The 23,998-nt window shown below is 35.7% G+C and overlaps 4 protein-coding genes across 5 annotated transcripts; 2 read left to right on the forward strand and 2 right to left on the reverse strand.

Moving 5' to 3' along the window:
- The first annotated feature begins 150 nt into the window (after positions 1 to 150).
- Positions 151 to 5,136, forward strand: ctbs (chitobiase, di-N-acetyl-). Its single transcript, XM_056378487.1, has 7 exons — positions 151 to 341; positions 1,606 to 1,744; positions 1,991 to 2,199; positions 2,375 to 2,546; positions 2,649 to 2,746; positions 3,781 to 3,942; positions 4,577 to 5,136. Exons 1-7 carry the CDS (start codon positions 231 to 233, stop codon positions 4,763 to 4,765), a joined length of 1,080 nt encoding a protein of 359 aa, XP_056234462.1. The 5' UTR covers positions 151 to 230; the 3' UTR covers positions 4,766 to 5,136.
- On the reverse strand, positions 4,877 to 11,060 carry spata1 (spermatogenesis associated 1). Of its 2 annotated transcripts, XM_056378486.1 has the most exons (12): positions 10,305 to 11,058; positions 10,058 to 10,164; positions 9,495 to 9,612; positions 9,173 to 9,226; positions 8,325 to 8,751; positions 7,629 to 7,794; positions 7,469 to 7,529; positions 7,186 to 7,303; positions 6,985 to 7,110; positions 6,472 to 6,647; positions 5,802 to 5,900; positions 4,877 to 5,604 (listed from the first exon to the last, which is right to left on the reverse strand). In XM_056378486.1, exons 1-12 carry the CDS (start codon positions 10,362 to 10,364, stop codon positions 5,455 to 5,457), a joined length of 1,662 nt encoding a protein of 553 aa, XP_056234461.1. In that variant the 5' UTR covers positions 10,365 to 11,058; the 3' UTR covers positions 4,877 to 5,454. The 2 variants fall into 2 exon arrangements, with proteins under 2 accessions (XP_056234461.1, XP_056234460.1); XM_056378485.1 differs by having other exon boundaries at positions 7,469 to 7,794; positions 10,305 to 11,060.
- A 248-nt stretch (positions 11,061 to 11,308) lies between these two features.
- On the forward strand, positions 11,309 to 13,094 carry LOC130171432 (guanine nucleotide-binding protein G(I)/G(S)/G(O) subunit gamma-5). The gene is made up of 3 exons (XM_056379450.1): positions 11,309 to 11,519; positions 11,698 to 11,849; positions 12,793 to 13,094. Exons 1-2 carry the CDS (start codon positions 11,439 to 11,441, stop codon positions 11,821 to 11,823), a joined length of 207 nt encoding a protein of 68 aa, XP_056235425.1. The 5' UTR covers positions 11,309 to 11,438; the 3' UTR covers positions 11,824 to 11,849; positions 12,793 to 13,094.
- Positions 13,082 to 17,448, reverse strand: rpf1 (ribosome production factor 1 homolog). Its single transcript, XM_056379449.1, has 9 exons — positions 17,121 to 17,448; positions 16,171 to 16,227; positions 15,931 to 16,011; positions 15,742 to 15,837; positions 15,083 to 15,236; positions 14,806 to 14,888; positions 14,420 to 14,601; positions 14,163 to 14,289; positions 13,082 to 13,800 (listed from the first exon to the last, which is right to left on the reverse strand). Exons 1-9 carry the CDS (start codon positions 17,364 to 17,366, stop codon positions 13,759 to 13,761), a joined length of 1,068 nt encoding a protein of 355 aa, XP_056235424.1. The 5' UTR covers positions 17,367 to 17,448; the 3' UTR covers positions 13,082 to 13,758.
- Positions 17,449 to 23,998: the final 6,550 nt, after the last annotated feature.

Raw genomic sequence — 23,998 nt, forward strand, 5'->3', positions numbered from 1 at the left:
ACTGTGATGTAAACTTGCGTGTGGCCTGAACACGTTTTAGAACAACATATATTTGGGTGAGTAAACAGTGTGTTTGTTTACTGCATTTTGTTTACTTTGTTTCTTGTGTGTACGGATTGTCGACTGTGTGAAGTTTGTCCCATGTCACACTCCGTACATAGAGCCATGACAGTAACGTGATTTGTTTCTTCACTCGGTCACCTCACTGGGCTCTATTACTTTCTCAAAAAATGTGCTGGTTTCTCCTGTTGTCGTCGGTACTCATGGTGTGTGGGGCTACCGTGTGTCCGTGTGAGAGGCTGGAGCTCTGTCTGCAGGTCCGTGAGGAGAGAGACTTTGAGGTAGTTAACTTCAGCTTCTTGACGAGTAAACACAACTTGCTTCAACATATTGAATGTCCACCCTCAGCACAAACTATCATGCATATTAGAGACTGTGTCGCTGTAAACAGAGAGATAAATAAGCCTCGACAGCCGTCAACGCTGCTGCTAAATGACAGGTGTATTTCGACATTATGACAGAATGTAAGATTTAAAATGGGTATTAATAGTGATGGTGAGTGAGATAAAGCTTCATGAAGCACTGAACCAATCCAGCAAAGTCGTTTGAGAGAAGGTTAATTTCCTGATGTTTCATATCAACAGTACGACATCTACTGGCCAGAATATAAAATAAGCAAATACTAACCTTTGTGTTTAAACCGTGATGTGTTTCTTTTCCCCCCAAGATTACTTTTATGCTAATTACTGTAAAAGCAGTCAACATATTTTTCTACACATTGAAAGTGTTAATATCAGTAGAGGTGAGCTCAATATCTGTGTTTTAACTGAAGTGGGAAAACTGAACAGTCAGTGTGAGCAAATAACATGTATAACAAAACATGATTTTGGAAAAAAACACAAATTAATTTTTATTAAGAAATAGCAACTCTTCAGCTGTGTTGGAACAGGAAGAAGGAGCTAAACCAGCACTGTAAACACTGTCATAAACCCCGTTGTTGAACTTATCTACTGTAGTTTCCGTTGTAAATTTCAGTTTGAAGTTGCTGTTCCTCTTTATTGATGCAGTGTGTCTGTTCTTTTTATGGTGTTATTTTGATATTTGAGGCAGTTCCCCCTCTGGGAACAATTGGCCTCTTTTAGACTTCTGTGTTCTGTTACTCATATATCAAAACTCTATTTTTAAAGACCGCTTTTGTAGCTGGTCATTTATAAGTGTTCACTTATAGCTGACACATACTTCTAATAATGCTTCTCACAGGGGGCAGCTTTACAAGCCAAGGGTATGCTTGGGCTACCCCTAATATGAACAGTTTTAAGTTAACCTCTTTAACTGTTGAGGTATGTCATCATTGATATAAACATATTTTTTCCCTGTCAGTTTGCAGCTACTACATTATTATTATAAATATATATGAATAGTGAAATTCATGGTAAGCCGCAACTACTCTGTAAGCACAAGAGCTGCAAATAGGAAAACACTGGAGTCACTGTCTGGGGGATTTGCCAGTAAATAAAACAAAGAAGAAAATGATAGGACACTAATGGAGTATGACTAAAAGCAGTTATCCATACAGTTATGTGTCTGTGTGGCTTCTGTTTTCAGGTGTTTGTTTTTGATGTGGGTGGAAAGATATGGAAGTCCTACAACTGGAGCATGGTGACAACAGTGGCGACGTTTGGGAAATATGATGCTGAACTCATGTGTTACGCTCACTCCAAAGGAGCGCGAGTTGTCCTCAAAGGTAGGGTAACTTTCACTATGATAAGAATTGATGTGGTTGAGTAAAGTATTTAGGTTTTGCAAAGATAAAGGGCTAAATGAGCTACCTACGTCAATATGACATATTGAAGAAAATTACTCAAGTCTTAAGTTTAAAGTTTGCTGTAGTGGTGTGAGTTCATTAGTATTCCAGAATATGTTGAGGTGCTGCTGTCAACAGTTCAGTGACCCATTGTCCATCTCTGTCTTTCCTTGTTGGTGCGAATAGGTGACGTTCCCCTCTCTTACATTGTGGACCAAGATAACAGGACAGCATGGATAACGGAGAAAGTCAACTTGGCCAAAAGTCAGTTCATGGATGGAATCAACATCGACATTGAACAAGCTGTGGAAAAGGACTCGCCTGAGTACCATGCTTTGACAAACCTGGTCAAAGAGACCACTGAGACTTTCCACAGGGAGATCCCAGGATCCCAGGTGGGGGAGATGTTTTGACAATATCACTCTGAATAGGTACAGGCGAGACAATAGATGAATGAAGTGCTGTACGGCTTTGCTAACCTGCCTGGTCTGATATATGTATTTCAAAAGAATCCATCATGTGTTATCATATCTTTCATATTTATTTTATATATCTTTTCCTGATGTCTAGGTCTCATTCGATGTTGCCTGGTCACCAAAATGTATTGACAAGCGATGTTATGATTACGTCACCATCGCTGAATCCTGTGACCTGCTGTTTGTCATGTCCTATGATGAGCAGAGTCAGATCATGGGGGACTGTATTGCAATGGCAAATGCCCCTCTCTCTCAAACACTAAATGGTTTGTTGTTCAGTTATGTGGCAATGAATGAGAAAAAATCAGCTCGTTAGTGCAAAACGACTCATCACCACCATGTGAATTGCCTCTTATCTTTCTTTTAAGCTTATGACCAGTATTTGGATCTGAGGATCGATCCAAAGAAGCTAGTGATGGGAGTGCCATGGTATGGCTATGACTACCCATGCCTCAACCTTTCCCAGGTGAGATGTTGTTCATTTAAAATCTATACAACTTAAATGGCTTGCCAATAAACCTGGTGCACACATTCGTGTTCATTCCCATCAGCATCAGCTGCACGTTGTGTTTAATTAGCAAATGTTAGCATTTAAAGACACTGAACTAAAATGATGTTGAGATTATACCTGTTTAGGATCAGCATGTTATTTGTCAGTCAGTTTTGAGCATGATGGATGTGGTTAGCTTGCTGAAGGTAGCATTTAGCTCAAAGCACCACAGTACAGCCTCACAACACCCCAAGTATGGCTGTAGACTCTTAGTCTAGTTGTTCATGTCAACAAATAGCATGAAAAGACCAAAACCAGCAATGAATTGATCTTCTAACGAGCACTGCCTGTGTAGCTCAAACCTGATGCATCTTATTTGTGTTTGTACCATAGAGCTCCATTGTCATCCAAAACTATTACAAACACATCAGTGAGCCAGACCTTTGCACATGGTGACATGTTGCATCTTACTGCTGCTGTAACTTCTGAAGAGGGCACTTCCTGTGTTTTAATCTATGGTTCAAACTTGTCCCCAACACATGTACTTTTTTATTACTGTTTATGTAATGTACAGAATTCCTGCAGTAGAAAGAGAAATGGACTAAAGCATTGTGTTGATACTTCTATAGGATTTGTTGACAGTAAAAAAAATGAAAACACCTGCCATATAGTTTAATGCATTACGTAAGGCACTATGAATTGCCTTTGATCTATGAAATACAGTATATTCCACAAATAAACTTGCCTGAAATAACTGACTATAATACAGTTCACAATAAAATTATATCGCTTTATAGCGTTTAAGTACTAAACTCTTTTAGCCTTTTCTCTTTTCACTGTGATTCATATAGGAAATTTACAGAATATCATAAGAATATTTTTTTCAATCCCAGAAAATGTTTTCAAAGGCAAGGCATACTTCTCTTATTTCTTTACACTTACTTTGTGGTCGCAGTATATCATAATTTTTTCTAGCTGAAAGGTTTTTTTTTTTTTTTTTCCCATGACAGGAGGGAATATGCTCTATAGCCAAAGTTCCTTTCCGTGGAGCTCCCTGCAGTGATGCAGCTGGAAAACAGAAACCATACAAGTGGATCATGAAGCAGGTCAACAGCTCGTTGTCCGGCAGGATGTGGGACAGCAGGCAGCAGGCTCCCTACTTCAATTACAAGGTGCATAATCTTTATTTTAAATTTCAAGGACTTCAAGTCCATCAGTCTGCATTTTGAAAGGTGGTAGGGTAGGATTTAGCAGTCAGAAAATCAATGCATTATTATTGCATTGTAAGAACTGAAGCACATTGTGTTTTTGGATCTCAACACAATAGGGTCTAAAAGTTGTGAAATGTTTGTCTCTGCTGAACTGATTTTGACCATTACATCCATCTATCATGAATCCTTAAAATTTTTGCTAGTCATTTGTAATTTGTGGGATTACTTTAAACAATACAACAATGTTTGGGTAGGATGTTTTATTGTTAGCAAAGTGGGTGCCCAATTTAAGAACTATTTGTCTTTCTGCCAAGTTCGTGCTTCACCAACTTCACCTCTCCTTAGTCCTAATAAGTTACGACTCAACAAATCAGGCAGACATTTCAGGCAAGGGCTGTTTATCTAGATGATGGTGGCATCCACCCGAGCTACCACAGTGTCACTTCCCAAACAAAACAAATCGCCTCCTCGAAACAGCAATAAAAAACATTCCTGGCAAATGCCTTCTCGTTGGGTCTAAAAGCTTTCGCCTTCTCCACAAGGTGGTTCCATCATCAGTTCTCATTTTGTTGTTTCTGTAATTTTTTTCCTTCAGGACCAGCAAGGACAGATTCATCAGGTTTGGTATGATGACCCACAGAGTATTTGTCTCAAGGCGGACTCTGTGAAATCTAAAGGTTTAAGGGGCATTGGCATGTGGAATGGCAACATCTTGGACTACAGCGATGAAACGGTCGCCAGGCAGCAGACCGCAATGATGTGGAATGCTCTGTTAGGATGCTAGCTGGTATACACTTTACAGTGCTGCAGAAATTTACACCACCCCTGAGCTCACTCCTGTTTGTTGCTAAGTCAATATATCCCTTTATAGCAGTAACGGGGTGTGACTTCCCTCTGAGTTCAGGGATGCATACTTGCACTTCAGAGTTTATTGTGGCTTTTATTGCTGTTGTCTTTTGAATGTAGTTACATCTCAGACATTCCTCTGTGCTAACTGAAATAACTGTGATTCTCTGAAAAAGAAAACCAATCTTTTCAATGTGTTTTACACACACACACACACACATACACATACAGTATTTTGACTGACCAATGTTGAGCTTGAGATTTGTGCACCTATATATTTTTCATAAATAAAACATTTTCTGAGCAACATGTAAACTGTTGAAGTTACATAACCACTTAAACATTTTATTTTTAGCTTCCTTTAGCAACAAGCTCAGCTACAGCACCTGAGGAAAAAGAGAAGGAACGCCAAAAATATCAAAGTTGTGAACAAATCATACCAAACGAAATATGACGTAATATTAAAATGAGGAAAAAGTAATTTCGAAAAATATAAAACGCAGGTTACAAAGTCAGAACCCATGTAGAAAGTACAACTGCATAAAATCAATGTTTTCTATCCCTCTCCTGAAACATATGCTACATAACGAAACCCATCTGTTCCAGCAGAGTTAGTCCTGTAAAAAATTAGATGGAGGTGTTTTGAACTTGTGGTCTGTCCCTTGTGGTATTTCCAAAGCCTAGAGAAGCCATGGGCACAGGATGAGACGACTGGCTTTTCTTCTGGGCCAGTTCAGCCTTCAGTGCCCTCAGCTCTGTGGCAGCCTGTTTCCTCAGCTACACAGCCATTCATTAAAAAAAAAAAAAAGAATTTGTGAATGTACTTTATTAACAAGCAAAACTGACTCAATAGTTACTCTGTAGTGCTCAGGGAGTGATCACTAAATGTCCAAATGAAAAACAAACATTCATCAGCTACTTCTTTACTCGTTCAAGGTTATTGTCATATTTTTGATACAAGGAAAATCAGTCACCTTTATCTCTGTTACCAGCTTCATCTTGGCGTGTTCTACCTTCCTCTTCAGGTTGTCAATCTCATGGATCTCTGTCATGATCTGAATGATGAGCTCATTCTGAAATATAAGATATTTCATTAAGTTTTTTACAGAACTTTTGTGGTTTGGTCTGATTTTAAGTCAACAAGGTCTTTACTGTAAATACAGCATTTGTGCTTTATATACTCAGAATAAAAAGATACAGAAAGGTAAAAGATGCTTTGAAGAAGTTATTTCTACCTTTTAACTATTTGGCAAAACAGACAAACAAATACAAACAATCTTTGTTGATATTTTCAGGCCAAAACTTCTTACAGCTTACATCCTATAGGCACATATAGCATAAGTGGTCCATATTTTCCAGTATTTGACAGTGTTATGGTACAAGTCAGTTTCTTCATACACTTTATTTTGTAGATGATTGCAGTCCAGTCGTTCTTTATTGGAGGGTTCGTCTGTAGCCATTTCCAAGTGATGCTTTCTTGCAGCCAAGAGTATTTTAAACAGATTTTCATCCTGAGGGACATTTCATCTTGGATTTTGCCCAGGTATGATTTGACAGAGGAGCAATCAATTTCTTTCCAGTATGGAAAAATTATAGGGCAAACCCAGAATATATGAAAACAGCCAAAATCAAGGTTACATTTACCTTGACGGAAGATCTGCCTTGTCGTCTTGGCTTCCCTCTGTTATCTCTGGCCTGGAGCTGGTGCAAGAGTTTGTTGTAAAACGTCTCCATCTCTTGTCGTAAATTTCTCAGGTTGTCCTCCAGTGGAGCTGTGGCCTTCTTGGTTTCAAAATATTTCTTCTTCCAGCTGTCACGTGCTTTACGTTGAAGGGGAAAATAAGAGCAGCATTATTTAGTTACAAGTAGTTTAGTTATAATTTAGCTTTTTTATTAAAAGCTTTTTCTCTTGAATATAATGGGGACTCATTTAAGGTCTTCCTACGATCCAACATGTGTCATCTAGCAGATGTGTAGTAGTATTTATTATCCCTCAATATTTGAAGGGCTCTATTTTGTTGCTCTCTTACAAACTGCTCCAAATATCACATTTACAGGATATAACAACAAAAAATCTTGTTTTTGTTGCTTTGCCTATGAACATACAGTTTATTCACTGAAGACAATGTTTAAATCCTAACAGTATTTTGTGCCCACCTTGGTTCCTTCGGTGTCTGTTTAGGGCCAATAAATCTTTCCCCTTTCGTAGCAACTCTTGTCTAGTCCACTCCAGCTGCTTTCTCTCCTCCCTCACCAGCTTGATTTCTTCAATCAGTTCCTCTCCTAACAGGAACAAACCATGTCAGTTGTCTTAAAAGAAGAACGATCATTAATTCTTGGTATACAGTGACAACTTACTGGTTGTCTGAAAGACTGGAGAAGCAGCAGTTTTATGTGTGACCAAGGCCAAGTTTAGACCTTGAGGAGGAGAGGTACAACGAACAGGCCAAGACAGCACAGCTGGACTTTCTGTCACCTACACAGGGTTCCAACAGACAACCAACATAACAACATGAGTCTTTATCTGAAGACCGCACAGACTCCACTAAACCCACCTGCTGGCAGAGGAATGTGGACTAATCACTTTACCAAACGACTTGCAAGAGACTGTTAACTTCACACATCTTCGCACATATATTACCCCACTCGTTGGTTTACTCCTGACGGACTTCAGTCTATGTGCATCTTTTGGTTTCCCCAGCCTGCAAAGAGACACACTGTTAGAAGAACAAGCAGTAGTAGCACTAGTACTCACCGCAGGGTACGAATATAGTACAGAGTGATGCCTTTGCTCACAGTACCTGCCTGTGACGGAGAAGCCTGAATCTCTGTCCTCCAGGGACTCTGCTACTCCTGAATCTCTAGCCGCTTTGTTTTCTCTGTGGTATTGTTTCTTCTTTCTGCAGGTTTTCTCTTTTTCTGGCAGCTCCTTCACCTGAGCTGAATCAGCTTCACGTTGGTGTAAAACTGTAGATACATAGAGCAAATAAAGCGCTCATAATGAGAGATCTTGAATATTTATTTTTACAAGTGCTAAAAAAATGCATCATTAGGAAACTGAGTGGCACTTTTTTATTAACATTAAAACAAAAAAAACGTAACTAGAACACTATTTTGTGTCTGTGGTCCTATCTAAAACCCTCCTTTGCCTGAAACTAGCTTTTTAATGAAGATGTTGAATTGTTGTTTTGTAAAATAGGAATCGGACTGAATTATTTGCCATTTCTTTTTCACATTTTCAATTTCTTTTGCAGCTATTAAGATTTGGCTGGGGGGCTTTAAAAAGATAAGTAGGAGAGATTTTGGAACAAAATCTATTCTAAAACATGGTAAACATCAGCAGTGCCTTGTTTTAAGTTACAGAATGGCCATGTTTGTCAGGTAGACGGGGTGAAAAATGTCCGAGCAGGAACTTGAGCAACTAAACTGGATAATACATCATTCCTTACCTCAGTGCAGAATGTATGTGTTGTACTTTTGTTTTATTTTATTTGTACCTTTATTCAGTGAAACAGGTTCTGGTGCCTTGTGATTCTGAATCTTCCTTGGACAACGCTCCTGCTCTGCCCACTCAGGCTTGTTGGAGGAGAGAGCTTCCTCTTCATTTTCTCCATCTCCCTCTGAAGAACTGTAGCTCTGCTGCTCATCTTCTTCTTCCTCCTCCTCCTCCTCCTCCTCCTCTTCCTCTTCCTCTTCCTCTTCTTCTTCTAGGCTGGGGGTGGGAGGTGGCTGATGGGAACACTGGGGGATAAGGGGGAATTTAACAGGCTCCTTTGTCACCGTTGGCAGGCTGCATGTCTTGGGAGGGTGGTAATAGGTCGGGTGGTCTGGGGAGCTGCTGCTGGTGTCTGGGCTGAGAGACTGGGAGCAAACACTGCTGTCACTCTCCGCAGTGGACAGCAGGTAAAGCTCCGGCTGCGGGGCCTGCACCCACAGGTAACAACAAGACATTAGCAGAGTTCGAATGGCACATAATGAATATTCAAATCAACAGCATATATAAGGAATCACTGAAATTCATGATATAAAATTTTCTGCTGAGAGCATAAAAAACATAAGATTTAAAACTAATAGTTACACAAGACTCCTTAACTTTTTTTTAATGGTTGAAAACAGCAACAACATACATTTGTAATCAACCTGCTGTGACTGGGAGCACAAGAGTGTATTAGGGTTTTCAGATATTTGGGTTATTTTAAAAACTACTATTTTTAATGATACCAAAAGGTAAAATCTCACTGAGATGTGTAGGAAAATTTAATATTTTATTTGTCAATTATGTACTATGCTAAAGAAAAAGGCACCAGTTCTAGGGGAACATGGATGAAACATGAATTCTACATACATACGGTGGAGCAAATGTTTTCACTTTCAGATCTCTCTCCTGTTTAATTTTAACCTGCAACAGGAAAGAATTAGGTTGGTGTCAGAGTCATAGTAGTTAAAACTGTCTGCTCACTCACACTCTCTCTCTCTCTCACACACACACACACACACACATACACACACACACACACACACACACACACACGTATTACACCCTTTAGTGTAGCAACCTGAATAGTGAACTTGTTAATCAAACTGTCTGCATTGTTACTCTCTACTGTCTGTCTGTTGTAACACAACCAGCTATAGCAAAAGTGCACTAAACAGCCAGCTGCACTCACCAGTGCCAGACTGCGGCCCACACACTTCAGGAAGGAGAATTTGTTGATGTTCCTATCTGCACCAAGAAGAGTGCCCAGCTCGCTCCGCAGAGTTTTCAGAGTTGTATCAGGATAAACCCTAACAACACAGTGATGACAAGATTTTAAATTACTGAACTGTTACACATGTGTTCACAAAGTTATTATTGATATCTTTATCACTATTTTTACAGGAGGAAGCTGCATAACGTTAGTATGGATTTCTGTAGGTTTTAGTGACCTGTTACAGTCTAAATTCTGTGAACAAATTAGTGAGGGAAAAGTTGAATATTTGTTGGAACAAAGAAAAAACAGAAATATCTACAGTTTGTTTTAATGTCATTGCTATAACATAGGCTATGTAAACTGACACAAATTGCACATATAGTCTACATTTTCAGAGTAGAGGTACAGTCTTTGCATATGTGCTGCTACAATACAATGCACTTATTATATATTGTACATATAATTTTGTCCATCATAGTTTCATTTCTATCTCTAAATTGGATGCCATGAACAAAATGACACTTTTCCAGCAGTTTCACCTGATGAAGCCTGCAGATATGAAGCTCTCTATGGCTTCAGCAGGGACTTTATTGAGCTTCACATTCCACTGGTCATCTGGTACATACAGCACATGGAGCTCCACAAACTAGACACATAAAACACAGCTTAAAACTTGACAGCACATTTCTTTATGCATAGTGCGTGGAATCATGAGTTCGTGTTTATTTTTGAGTTTAGTCTAAATTTTGTTAAATAACAGTGAAGATTGAAAGTTCCTCAGCATACCTTGCAACTGGCCGGTCTTCTGTCCTTTGGGTATCTCACAGACTCACAAGACAGCTCCATTATCGTAGCTGGTCAGCATAAGGAGAAGCTGAGAAATACTCTAAACTCTGTTAAGTTTATTCGCAGGAAACCTTTTTTTTTCTTTTTTGTCTTGTGAAGGCGAGGACTGCTTAGTAACAACCTGTTGTTATCACACACAGTCAGCCGTCTAGTGGAGTTTCTTTTATGAGAGTGCCAGCAGTGGTTGCTCTGGTGCTGATGATGACAACTGCAGTAAAGAGATGGAGCTTATCCGATGTGGGCACGAGAGCTGGCCCCAGCTGACATTTTCGGTTTCGGATTCGTTACTGGGACATCTGCTGCCTGAGGTAATTCAGGAAACTTTTCTAAACGTACCACGAACTTAAATTTTTTCCGATGTTTCATGTTTTCCGAGACTTGAAGTGTGCTAATGCACTTTCACAGGTAGAGGTCGCAATTCATATTGATCTGGTGCTGCTTTCGGGTACCGTGGGAGTTGTCGAAATTATTTTCTTCTGTACGTCAACTGTACAACTGTACGTCGAAAATCTATGACAAAGCTGAATAAAGGATAAATTAACCAAAGCACAAGTTATGTGACCATGTGTCGTAAGTATGACTCCTGCTTCCAATAATGAATTAAGCCATAAACACAAATTATTTGACATTCATTATAGTTTAAATCAGGATTACGAGATGAGGTCTCCAAGTTTTTTGTGAATGCAATGCGCTTCCATTGCAATGTACAGGCTGACAAAAAGTCTGTCTGATTTAAAACATTTTCTGCTGCTTCGTAAAGATTATTTCTTTACGCTGCTCTGAATTTTTAGCACACATAATGAAGCTATTTCCAAACATAAACATGGTTACTGTCATTAACACGCATGTATTATAATTTGTTTTTATTTCCAGTCAATATAACAGGACACAGTCTAAAAATAAATGTAGAGTTACGAACATCCGTGAAGGTAACAACGGCGGACACGCCTTCAAAGAAACCGGAAACTCTTTGTTGAGGAAGAAGTAGTTAGCAAGCTAGCTACCATCAAGGAATTCTTTTTTAAAGTTTCATATTCGTCGTTATTTGGACGAAAGTCTCTCCAAATCTCAACAATGTCGGGATCATCCAACATCGTAGCGATGAAGAAAATTGTCCAACAGTTACGCCTTGAGGCCGGCATTAACAGAGTCAAGGTAACGGTTGAGATCGGTAGTTTTTAGGGCGTGTAGTTTCACAGTCGCTTGTCACAGGGTTCTCTCGTTGTTTTAATACTGGTGGTGTCAATCAACGGGTCCGATATTCATTCAAGTTACAGCACTTTTAGTGACTAAACCGTAGGCTAATTTATCGGGATTCGGTTGTTTTCCACAGGTGTCCCAGGCCGCCGCGGACCTGCAGCAGTTCTGCCTTCAGAACGCCCAGCAGGATCCTCTGCTGACCGGCATGTCGTCCAGCAACAACCCGTTCAGACCACAGAAAGTCTGCTCCTTCCTATAGCACCCGCAGACCGACACTCTGCCTCGGTGAGTACCACACTCATAATCTGTGTTTTATCACCGTCAGAGGTGGAATACCCAGATCATTTACTTTAGTACAGGGACTAATACCACACTCTAAATATACTTGTACTCTTGTATATGTGTGTGTGTGATCAAATTCTTATACATCAGTACCTGAAATCTCAGACCCAATCATTTGCCACAATGTATAATCAAGATTATGTATTGAAAGTATTAAAAGCCAAAGAGGCGTTTTGATGGATACAATTTGTGGTGCTGTTGAACGGTCTTGCATTATGTTGGCAGGTGTTCCTATTATTTTGATAGGCTACAGGGCATAGGCATTGGACTGCAGCTAATTATGATTGTCATTACGAATGAATCAGTTTACTATCTAATCTATTAAATGACTGATTATTTGGTTCTTAAACAGTTTGAAAATAGAGATAAATGCCTGTCACATTTACCAAGAGGTGACAGTAGCACCCTCAAAAAACGCTTGTTTTGTCCAAACCTATATATGTTTAAATAATTGAAAGCAGCATATCTCCAGAAATGTCTGCAGAGCAAATAATTCTTCTCAAATGCTGAAACCAGTGAATCTTGCTGTTTGCTTAAAAATTATCTTATCAATTGTTGCCAATTAAATTTCTCTCCATCAACTGGTCAATTAAATGTAGCTGCTCTACGTTACTGCAACCTCTAAAGTATCCTGCCAAAGCGCTGCACTGTTTTTAGTCTCTACAACGTGATTTTTCTCCTAAGTTAGTTCAAATTGAATTTGAGAATGGAAATATTTGACGTCTTGGGCATTGTTTTATAAATATCTTCTTGTAAATTAGCTTGATGTAAAATCTTTGAAATCTTGAGTTTCAACAATGCTTTGGTGCACAATGCTGAAAATTAAGGCACTAAAAGTCCAACTTTATTATGTTTTTGTATTACTAATTAAATTATATTTCTGCAGGTTTTGGACAATGTGGTGCCTTGTGGAACTGGGCTGCAGGATCCTGCATCATGGACTGGAATTGTCTCAGGAGTGTTAGGGAATTTTGGGACAAACAACTAACTTAAGTGTTTTTTTTCTCCTTAATTTTGCCTTTGTAAAATCTCATAAGGAAACATTTCCAGGTGCTTAGGTGGCACGATAGATGTCTTAACCTACTGGCTTTAAAGTAACTTACTCTATCAACACACACACATACGTGCCTTTTGAATTGTACATTTTTTCATGACTGATTTTGAGAAAAAATAAATGGTATTTCCACATTTTGAACTTTTATTAAAATGAGTATACACACATTTAGAAATCTGTGAAATGCGTTCAGTGTGTCATCTGTAATTATTTTCAAAGTCCTGTCACTGCTACTGTTGCATTTCATTCACTGTTCCTTATGTCATTTGCACAAACAAGGATGCAACAAGTGTATGTGACCAGGGCAGGCTCGCATGTGCCATGTATACAGAACACACAGTCTGAATTTCTGATGTAATTCATGCCACATTCATACAGTTTGTGTGGATTCATTTCATAGGAACCACACGTGCCAATACAATTTCCATATAAAAATGCAGGTCAGGATTTTCAGGTAACTGGGGTTCAAATAGAGTGTCTGCATGTCTCTCCTCTGGTGTCTGCCAACTAACAGACAGGGTAGAAGTCATTGCCAGTTTGTCTTCAGAAGACTTTGCAGACGCAGCCGTTTTTCTGGAAGAAACTGAATCCACAGCGACGTGATCTTATAAAATCCAGTCGTCGGTGTTGAGCCTCTAATTGTGCTGAAAGGACAAGTGATAACTGTTGCTACTGGTCATCTTCAAAGAATCTGCAACATCCACTGTAAAGTCCATTTGTGTAAGTCCACAAATAGCTGTAATATTTTAATAATCAAAGTCATCCTTTTTCTAACCACAAAGGAACGCTGTTATGTACTCAAAGCTGGAACTTCCGTCTGCAGGCATCCATCTCATGGCGCTGGAAACAGAAAAAAATATATTTTTTTACTTTCTTTATTTTCTTGACAAGAAAAAAAATGCAATAGATTTATTTTTCTTTTGTGTGTCAAATTTAAAAAGTACTTTAAACATGTTAGTCAAGTACATTGCCATCATTTACAAATGGCTACATAACAACTAGCAGCGAAGAGGTCAACATGTAGGCAATCTTAGACAAAGGCGAATACACCACAAGTGCCATGACACAGTTTCACTGGGGTTGTACAAACTGCCACATGTTGAAGAATAAAACTAAAGTGCTCTGACATTACAGTCCATTAGTTCAACCTTTATAGCTCTTCTGGCATCTAAAAAAAAGGTTTTAAGTGCTGAAAGACTCACCTTCAGGACCCACTCATACTCTCCAAACTTTGAGTCGAAGGTGCCTTTCTGTAGAGAGCGGAGTTTAAGGGTGAAGCGTGGTCCCAGCTCCTGAATGCCAACTTTCTTCTCATTTTTGAAGATGTACCTTTGAAAGATGCAAAGAAATGTTTATTAGACCTTCTACCTTTAAGACAAACCTTCTCAAAAGTTTTGCAAAAGGGAGGTTAGATTAGAAGGCATCATGTCCAGCTCCAAGTGAGACTTTAAATATTCACCTGTGGAATCTGAAAAAGATGAAGTCTCTCTGGTTGTGGAAGGTGGCGACCTGTCGACCCACAAACTGGGGGTCTTGCGGAAAGAGAGCAGCGAAGAGCCGGCCGATGCTGTGGCCCAGACGTGTGGAGAAGTTGTTCAGGATCACCTCTGGTGAGTGTTCTGTGGGACCTTTACCACGTCTCTGCAGAGAGAAAAAAGTAAAATGATTTTTTTGCCTTATTATTATTAGTGATAAAATGAAACTGACATTGATGGTTGTGCTATTAAATGTAGTAATAGTCACAAATTTTTAAATACAGGACAGTAAGTGTACTGTATTGCCTATTTTTAACTTGATCAAACCAGAGTATGTAAGAGTGACACAAGTATAGATTTCTGTACTTGCCTTTATCTCCTTCCGTAGTCGAACACTGCTGACTTTGAAGTGTGCAGTTGGCCCGTCAGGTAGGTGACAAAGAACCATACCATCTAAAAGTTACAGTTAAGGAAACTGCCCTTAGGAAAGTCAGAAAACCTACAGCCCACATCAGCAAAAGTACCAAAACAGGACTCAAAGTTTTCATCCAAATTACAAGAGTGTAATGAATACAAGAAAATATAAAGCAGTACAGGGCATTATGCATCATCTTCCTCTCTCCTGTCACAGCTGCTTTTAAGGATACTGGGTACTTTGCGATCCTCGTTGATGACAATGAGGTATGTGAAGTTCCTGGCAACGCATTGGGGAATGACCCTCTTCAGGGCCAAACCTCTTCTGTAATACACGTGGGCGTTTGGGATTACTGTGGCCAGCTGCTCACAAAACCTCACCGTCCTCTGTAAGACAGACATCAGCGTGTTGAGAGGACAGTGTTTGAAAATAACAAATGAAGGACAATCCAGTACAATACATATCAGTACATTGCCAGTAAAATTTCAAACAACACATGCTGACTGACAAAGCCACAGCATTTTATTTCCTGCTGCATTATGCCAAGTTACAGACCTTAGACTTAATTGTTTTCTAATTCAAGACACTCCCATATCAGGTTAAATTAGAGTGCGGCTGAAATAAAGAAGAGAGCCTAACAATCTAAGCCTTTACATTATTGCTCAAATTTAATTAATAGGCGCAGGAATGATCGCATACATGTATACATGTATGTAAACACTAAATTTCATGTGTACATCATGGAGTATGATTTCACCTAGTCAAAAGCAATTTCCTCAAGTGCATGTTTACTGTTGGCTGACATTAAGATTACTTTGGTGAAATGATAAAAAAAAAATATATATATAGAAATTATACAGGCTTGTAAATTGTCAAGTAGCAGCTACTCACCCCTCTGGGTCTGTCTGATGTTGTGATGAGCACTTTTGGGTTCGTGAGCCCATTGAAATAGGCAGAAAATTCATCAGTTGCCTCGTCAAATGCAACCTATAGATGACAAAAACACACAAAATTAACAGTAATTCATGACAAATATAACCTGAGAACATTTGAACAAACTCAGCCAAACCTGGTCCATACCTCTTCATCTTCTGGGTCAACTGTTGTCTCGTCATACACCCTCTGGTTCTCTATTGTCTTTGGGACCTCTTTTGGAGGTGCCTACATGATGGACAGAATTAATAAGGTAATAAACGCACCAAAATGAATGAGACTGGCTTGTTTAATAGTAAACTTCATCAATCTAGGAACCCAAGTGATAAAATCTATTTTTGAATGACGATGGACACATGTGGTAGAAGAGACAGAGAAAAGACTCACCTTGTCACCTAAAGCTTCCCTTTCTTTTTTCTTCTTCTTCCTCAGCTGCATCTTTTGCTGAAAAGAAAAGAAAAATTTAATTCCAGGTGAAGGCTTCTAACATATATTTACTGTAGCAGTGAAAGTTGATTAATGAATCAATCAATTCCTCTTTTGTCAGAAGAGTATCTGGATAACCTGTGATGTAGATAGTAAAAATACCACACATTATCTGGTTACAGGTTTGCAAGTATTAGTACAGCTACTTAGTCTATTTATATTTTAAATTAATTGTTTGGGCAATTAAGGCAGAAGGTCAGACTAATTAAGCAAGTTTAAGATGGGTTATAATGTCCAGCTTGTGTTTAAAACATTTTAGCGATGTCAATTAAACTACCTATGATTTTTGTTTTTATTATTTATTAATCTTCACATGATTTTCTCAACTAATCCATGAGGTTTTTTTTTTTATCTGTAAAATGCCAAAATGTTGAGGGAAACTGCAGATCACAAGCTCCCAGAGCCAAAGATAACACCTTCAGATGTCTTCTTTTGTCCAACCATTGGTCCAAACCCTGAAGATGGTCAGTTTACTTTCATATACAACAGATAAAAGCAGCATATTTGCTGGGAAAATGAACGATGAATCGATTATGAAAGACCCTAGTACAAGTATGAGTAAGACAAATGATCAAATCTGTTGCCAATTAATTTTCTGTCTATTGATTGGGTGGTTAATAGGTGCAAAGGGAAATAATCAAGCTGCCATATAGTGAGGGGTTAACAGGGGACCCCTGCGAGGTTAATCCGGCCGTGGGGTAAACATTAGAAACACTTCAGTGTCACACTGCCAATGTTCAACAGCCTCCACAACGTTCAACCAGACCTGAATTTCATAACCTTCATGAAGCTTTCGTACATGTTGTGTTAGACAACTCCACCTAGTTTATGACTGTTTGCAGTATAGTTACCTTTCTTTTCTCCTGCTTGAGTTTCATGAACATGAGGTGTCTTCGCTGCTTGTTCTTAATTTCGGACACACTGAAAGTGGGGGGGAAGGCAGCCGCTGCATCACTCTTCTCCATCTTTTCCTCTTTCTCCTCCGCTCCAGCGCCTTTTCCATTCCCCGCCTCACTCACACTCTTCTTGTTTGGATTCTTATTCTTCTTTTTCTTGCCTTTCTTGTCATCACTCACGGGAACCTCCGTGATATCCATTTTGTGTCAACTGGCTGTTTTTTTCACGTGCGCTGCTGCTGCTTCTGGCTGCCTGTTCGTGTCTTCACGTCCGGGGACATGAGGTGATCGATTTGTGGTCGTCAATGAGAAAGTGGGACCCCTGGTGGTGCGGAGGAGAAACTGTGGAAACAACGTCACTTAACTTGTAGTATTAAAAGTCATAAAAAAGTAACAGTTTAGTAAGGCATAAAAAGTCAAAGTATAGTAAGACATAAAAAGTCAAAGTATAGTAAGACATAAAAATGTCATAGTATAGTAAGGCATAAAAATGCCATAGTATAGTAAGGCATAAAAATGTCATAGTATAGTTAGGCATACTATGTCGTTTCTATGATTTTTTTAGGTCTTATTGTTCTATGTCGTTTTTATGTCTTTTTGTGCCTTACTATTCTATTACGTTTTTATGCCCTGCTATACTATCATTTTTGTATGCCTTTTTATGCCTCACTATACTATTATGTGTTTATGCCTTACTATACTATGTGTTTTTTTTTACATTTTACGCCTTACTATACTATGTCATTTTTAAGACTTTTTGTGCCCTTTTCTACTATGTCATTTTTAAGATATTTTGATGTTTTGTTATACTATGTCGTTTTTATGTTTTTTTATGCCTTACTATACCATGACTTTTGAATCCATTTTTATCACTTACTATACTATGACCTGTTAATGCCTAATTATACTGTCATTTTTATGACTTTTTATTCCTTACTATACTATGATGTTTCCATACCTTACTATACTATGACATTTTTATGACTTTTTATCCCTTACTATACTATGTGGTTGGTATGACCTTTTATGCCTTAATATGGTATGAAGTTTAGATGCATTACTTTATGTTGTCATTTGTATGACTGTTTATGACTTATATATGTCATTTTCAACAGTTTTAATGCCTTACCATACTATGTTGTTTTGATGACCTTTCACGCCTTACTATACTTTGACACTTTTATGACTTTTTATGCATTACTAAACTATGTCGTTTTTATGCCTTTTTATGCCTTACTATACTATAACTTTTCTATGCCTTACTATACTATGACGTTTGTATACTCTGCTATGTGCATTACTATACCATGACGTGTTAATAACTTTTTATGCTTTACTATACCATGACGTGTTTATGCCTTACTGTATTGTGTTGTTTTTATGACTTTTTGTGCATTATTGTACTATAATTTTTTGATTTTTGTTATACTATGATGTTTTTATGTCTTACTATACTATGACTTTTGTATGCCTTTTTATGCCTTACTATACTATGATGTGTTTATGCCTTGCTATACTATGACCTGTTAATGCCTTACTATACTCTGTCGTTTTTAACACTTTTTATGCCTTATTATACTATGACTTTTTCATGCTTTATCATACTATGACATTTTTATGAATACTTATGCCTGTTGTTTTTATGACATTTTATGCATTGCTGTACTATGAACTTTTTATGCATTACTACACTAAGTTGCTTTTTTGACTTTTCATGCCTATGACGTTTGTATGCCCTCCTATACTACTACTTGTTGTTTGTATGACTTTTTATTCCTTACTATACCATGTCGTCTTTATGACTTATATACCTTAATGTACTATGATGTTTTTATGCCTTACTATACTATGTGTTTTTTTTTACATTTTACGCCTTACTATACTATGTCATTTTTAAGACTTTTTGTGCCCTTTTCTACTATGTCATTTTTAAGATATTTTGATGTTTTGTTATACTATGTCGTTTTTATGTTTTTTTATGCCTTACTATACCATGACTTTTGAATCCATTTTTATCACTTACTATACTATGACCTGTTAATGCCTAATTATACTGTCATTTTTATGACTTTTTATTCCTTACTATACTATGATGTTTCCATACCTTACTATACTATGACATTTTTATGACTTTTTATCCCTTACTATACTATGTGGTTGGTATGACCTTTTATGCCTTAATATGGTATGAAGTTTAGATGCATTACTTTATGTTGTCATTTGTATGACTGTTTATGACTTATATATGTCATTTTCAACAGTTTTAATGCCTTACCATACTATGTTGTTTTGATGACCTTTCACGCCTTACTATACTTTGACACTTTTATGACTTTTTATGCATTACTAAACTATGTCGTTTTTATGCCTTTTTATGCCTTACTATACTATAACTTTTCTATGCCTTACTATACTATGACGTTTGTATACTCTGCTATGTGCATTACTATACCATGACGTGTTAATAACTTTTTATGCTTTACTATACCATGACGTGTTTATGCCTTACTGTATTGTGTTGTTTTATGACTTTTTGTGCATTATTGTACTATAATTTTTTGATTTTTGTTATACTATGATGTTTTTATGTCTTACTATACTATGACTTTTGTATGCCTTTTTATGCCTTACTATACTATGATGTGTTTATGCCTTGCTATACTATGACCTGTTAATGCCTTACTATACTCTGTCGTTTTTAACACTTTTTATGCCTTATTATACTATGACTTTTTCATGCTTTATCATACTATGACATTTTTATGAATACTTATGCCTGTTGTTTTTATGACATTTTATGCATTGCTGTACTATGAACTTTTTATGCATTACTACACTAAGTTGCTTTTTTGACTTTTCATGCCTATGACGTTTGTATGCCCTCCTATACTACTACTTGTTGTTTGTATGACTTTTTATTCCTTACTATACCATGTCGTCTTTATGACTTTATATACCTTAATGTACTATGATGTTTTTATGCCTTACTATACTATATCTCTTTTATGACTTTTTATGCCTTGCTATACTATGACCTTTTAATGCCTTATTATACTATGTTATTTTTATGACTTTTTATGCATTACTATATTATGACCTTTTAATGCCTTATTATACTATGTCGTTTTAATGATTTTTTATGCATTACTACAGTATGTCATTTGTTTGCCTTTTTTGCCTTACTATACTATGTTGTTATTAGTATTTTTTTTACCTTCATATACTATGTCCTTCTTTTGCCTTTGTTTGCCTTACTATGCTTTGTTGTTTTTAGTATTTTTTTGACTCACCATACTGTCATTTTTTTGACTTTTTTTTACCTTAATATACTATGTCGTTTTTATGACTTTTTATGCATTACTATACTATGACCATTAAATACCTTATTATACTATTTCATTTTAAGGACTTTTTATGCATTAATATACTATTTCGTTTTTATGACTTTTTATTCCTTACTATAGTATGATGTTTCTATGCCCTAATATACTATGTCATTTTTTTTACTTTTTTTTTTTACCAAACTATAGTATGTCATTTTTTTTTACTTTTTTTGCCTTACTATACTATGTTGTTTTTAGTATTTTTTTTCCTTACTATACTATATCATTTTATTTGTCTTTTTTTGCCTTACTATACTATGCCTTTTTTATGACTTTTTATGCATTACTATACTATGACGTTTCTATGCCTTACTATACTATGTCATTTTATTTGCCTTTTTTTACCTTACTATACTATGCCGTTTTTATGACTTTTTATGCATTACTATACTATGACCTTTTTATGCCTTATTAAACAATGTCATTTTAATTACTTTTTATGCATTACTGTACTATGATGTTTTCATGAGTTTTTATGCATTGATATAATATGACATATTTATGAATATTTATGGCATAATATACTGTTGTTTTTTTGACCTTTTATGCTTTACTGTACTGTGTTGTTTTATGACTTTTTATGCCAAAATAAACTTTGACGATTTAATGCATTACTTTATTTTGTTGTTTGTATGACTTTTATTCCTTACTATACCATGTCGTCTTTATGACATTATATGCCTTAATATACTATGATGTTTTTATGCCGAACTATACTGTATCTTTTTTATGATTTTTTATGCCTTACCATACTATGCCGTTTCTTTGACTTTTTATTCCTTAATATACTATGATGTTTGTAGGACTTTTTATTCATTACTATAGTATGACCTTTTAATGCCTTATGTCATGTTAGTGACTTTTTATGCATCGCTATACTATGTTGTTTTAAAGACTTTTTATGCCTTACTATGTCATTTTTTGCCTTTTTTGCCTTGTATTACTATGTTGTTTTTAGTATTTTTTTGCCTTACTATACTATGTAATTTCTTCCCTTTTTTTTCTTACTATACTATGATGTTTTTAGTATTTTTTTTGCCTTATTATACTATGTCATTTTTATGACTTTATATGCATTACTATGCTATGACCTCTTTATGCCTTATTATACTATGTTGTTTTTAGCATTTTTTTGCCTTACTATACTATGTCATTTTTTAAAACTTTTTTTTTCCTTACTATACTATGACTTTTTTATGACATTTTTTGGCTTGCTATACTATGTCATTTTTTTAACACTTTTTTTGCCTTGCTATACTATGTCTTTTCTATGACTTTTTATGCCTTACTATACCATGTCATTTTTTGAATTTTTTAGCCTTACTATACAATGTCATTTTTTTTCTTTTTTTTTGCCTTACTATACTAAGTTGTTTTTTTGTATTTGTTTTGCCTTACTATACTAAGTTGTTTTTTTGTATTTGTTTTGCCTTACTATACTATGCTGTTTTCTTTTTTGCCCTATAATACTATGTTGTTTTTAGTATTTTTTTTTGTTTACTATACTATGTCATTTTTTTAAACTTTTTTTTTGCGTTACTATATTATGTCATTTTTTGACTTTGTTTACCTTACTATACTATGTTGTTTTTGGTATTTCTTTGCGTTACTATACTATATTGTTTTTTTTTGCCCTAACATACTATGTTGTTTTAGGTTTTTTTTTTTACTGACTATACTAAGTCATTTTTTTTCTTCTTTTTAGCCCTACAATACTATGTTGTTTTTAGCATTTTTTTGCCTTACTATACTATGTCGTTTTTATGACTTTTTATGCCTTACTATACTATTTCATTTTTTTTTACTTTTTTTACCTTGCTATACTATGTCTTTTTTTTTTTTTTTTAGATTTTTTGCCTTACTATACAAAGTATTTTTTAGTATTTTTTTGCCTTACTATACTATGCTGGGTTTTTTTTGCCCTAAAATACTATGTTGTTTTTAGTAATTTCTTTTCTTAGCTATACTATGTCTTTTTTTTAAACTTTTTTTCGTCTTACAATACTATGCCTTTTTTACGACTTTCTTTGCCTTACTATACTGTGTCATTTTTAAACTTTTTTTGCCTTACTATACTATGTCTTTTTTATGACTTTTTATGCCTTACTATACTATTTCATTTTTTTTTACTTTTTTTACCTTGCTATACTATGTCTTTTTTTTTTTTTTTAGATTTTTTGCCTTACTATACAAAGTATTTTTTAGTATTTTTTTGCCTTACTATACTATGCTGGGTTTTTTTTGCCCTAAAATACTATGTTGTTTTTAGTAATTTCTTTTCTTAGCTATACTATGTCTTTTTTTTAAACTTTTTTTCGTCTTACAATACTATGCCTTTTTTACGACTTTCTTTGCCTTACTATACTGTGTCATTTTTAAACTTTTTTTGCCTTACTATACTATGTCTTTTTTAGGACTTTTTATGCCTTCTATGTCATTTTTAAAATCTATTATTGCCTTACTATACTATGTTGTTTTTAGTATTTTTTTGCCCTAACATACTATGTTGTTTGTAGTATTTTTTTTACTTACTATACTATGTCATCTTTTTCTTTTCTTTGCCTTACTATACTGTCATTTTTTAAAACATTTTTTTGTTTTACTATACTATGTCGTTTTTATAATTTTTTTGCCTTACCATACTAGGTCTTTTTTTATGACTTTTTATGCTTTATTATACAATGTCATTTTTTGCCCTACAATACTATGATGTTTTTAGCATTTTTTTGCCTTACTATACTGTCCTTTTTATGACAATTTATGCATTATTATATTATGACATTTTAATACCTTATTATACTATGTCATTTTAATGATGTTTTATGCATTAATATACTATGTCATTTTTATGACTTTTTATGCCTTACTATACTATTCTGTTTTTTTTGTTTTTTTGCCATGAAATACTATGTTGTTTTTAGTATTCTTTAGGCTTACTATACTATGTTATTTTTTTCATTTTTATTTGCCTTCCTCTACAATGTTGTTTTTAGTTGGTTTTTTTTTGCCTTACTATACTATATTGTTTTTTTTTGCCCTAACATACTATGTTGTTTTAGGTATTTTTTTTACTGACTATACTATGTCATTTTTTTTCTTTTTTTTTGCCTTACTATACTATGTTTTTTTTTTTTTAGATTTTTTGCCTTACTATACTATGTCGTTTTTATGACTTTTTATGCCTTACTATACTATGTCATTTTTTTACTTTATTTGCCTTACTATACTATTTCATTTTTTTTTACTTTTTTTACCTTGCTATACTATGTTTTTTTTTTTTTTTTTTAGATTTTTTGCCTTACTATACAAAGTATTTTTTAGTATTTTTTTGCCTTACTATACTATGCTGGGTTTTTTTTGCCCTAAAATACTATGTTGTTTTTAGTAATTTCTTTTCTTAGCTATACTATGTCTTTTTTTTAAACTTTTTTTCGTCTTACAATACTATGC

Source organism: Seriola aureovittata, chromosome 6 (genome assembly GCF_021018895.1).
Source record: "Seriola aureovittata isolate HTS-2021-v1 ecotype China chromosome 6, ASM2101889v1, whole genome shotgun sequence".
Taxonomy (NCBI): Eukaryota; Metazoa; Chordata; class Actinopteri; order Carangiformes; family Carangidae; genus Seriola; species Seriola aureovittata.

Excerpts from the sequence above, each read along its gene's own strand:
- ctbs (XM_056378487.1), top strand. The coding sequence starts at position 231 with ATGTGCTGGTTTCTCCTGTTGTCGTCGGTACTCATGGTGTGTGGGGCT. Across the intron at positions 1,745-1,990 it reads AGCGCGAGTTGTCCTCAAAG|GTGACGTTCCCCTCTCTTAC; the intron begins GTAGGGTAACTT and ends TGGTGCGAATAG. Across the intron at positions 2,747-3,780 it reads CATGCCTCAACCTTTCCCAG|GAGGGAATATGCTCTATAGC; the intron begins GTGAGATGTTGT and ends TTCCCATGACAG.
- spata1 (XM_056378485.1), bottom strand. The coding sequence starts at position 10,364 with ATGGAGCTGTCTTGTGAGTCTGTGAGATACCCAAAGGACAGAAGACCG. Across the intron at positions 9,613-10,057 it reads ATATCTGCAGGCTTCATCAG|GGTTTATCCTGATACAACTC; the intron begins GTGAAACTGCTG and ends CTGTGTTGTTAG. Across the intron at positions 6,648-6,984 it reads CAGACACCGAAGGAACCAAG|CACGTGACAGCTGGAAGAAG; the intron begins GTGGGCACAAAA and ends TTCAACGTAAAG.
- LOC130171432 (XM_056379450.1), top strand. The coding sequence starts at position 11,439 with ATGTCGGGATCATCCAACATCGTAGCGATGAAGAAAATTGTCCAACAG. Across the intron at positions 11,520-11,697 it reads CCGGCATTAACAGAGTCAAG|GTGTCCCAGGCCGCCGCGGA; the intron begins GTAACGGTTGAG and ends TGTTTTCCACAG.
- rpf1 (XM_056379449.1), bottom strand. The coding sequence starts at position 17,366 with ATGGATATCACGGAGGTTCCCGTGAGTGATGACAAGAAAGGCAAGAAA. Across the intron at positions 16,228-17,120 it reads TCAAGCAGGAGAAAAGAAAG|CAAAAGATGCAGCTGAGGAA; the intron begins GTAACTATACTG and ends TTTTCTTTTCAG. Across the intron at positions 14,290-14,419 it reads ATCTTTTTCAGATTCCACAG|GTACATCTTCAAAAATGAGA; the intron begins GTGAATATTTAA and ends CATCTTTCAAAG.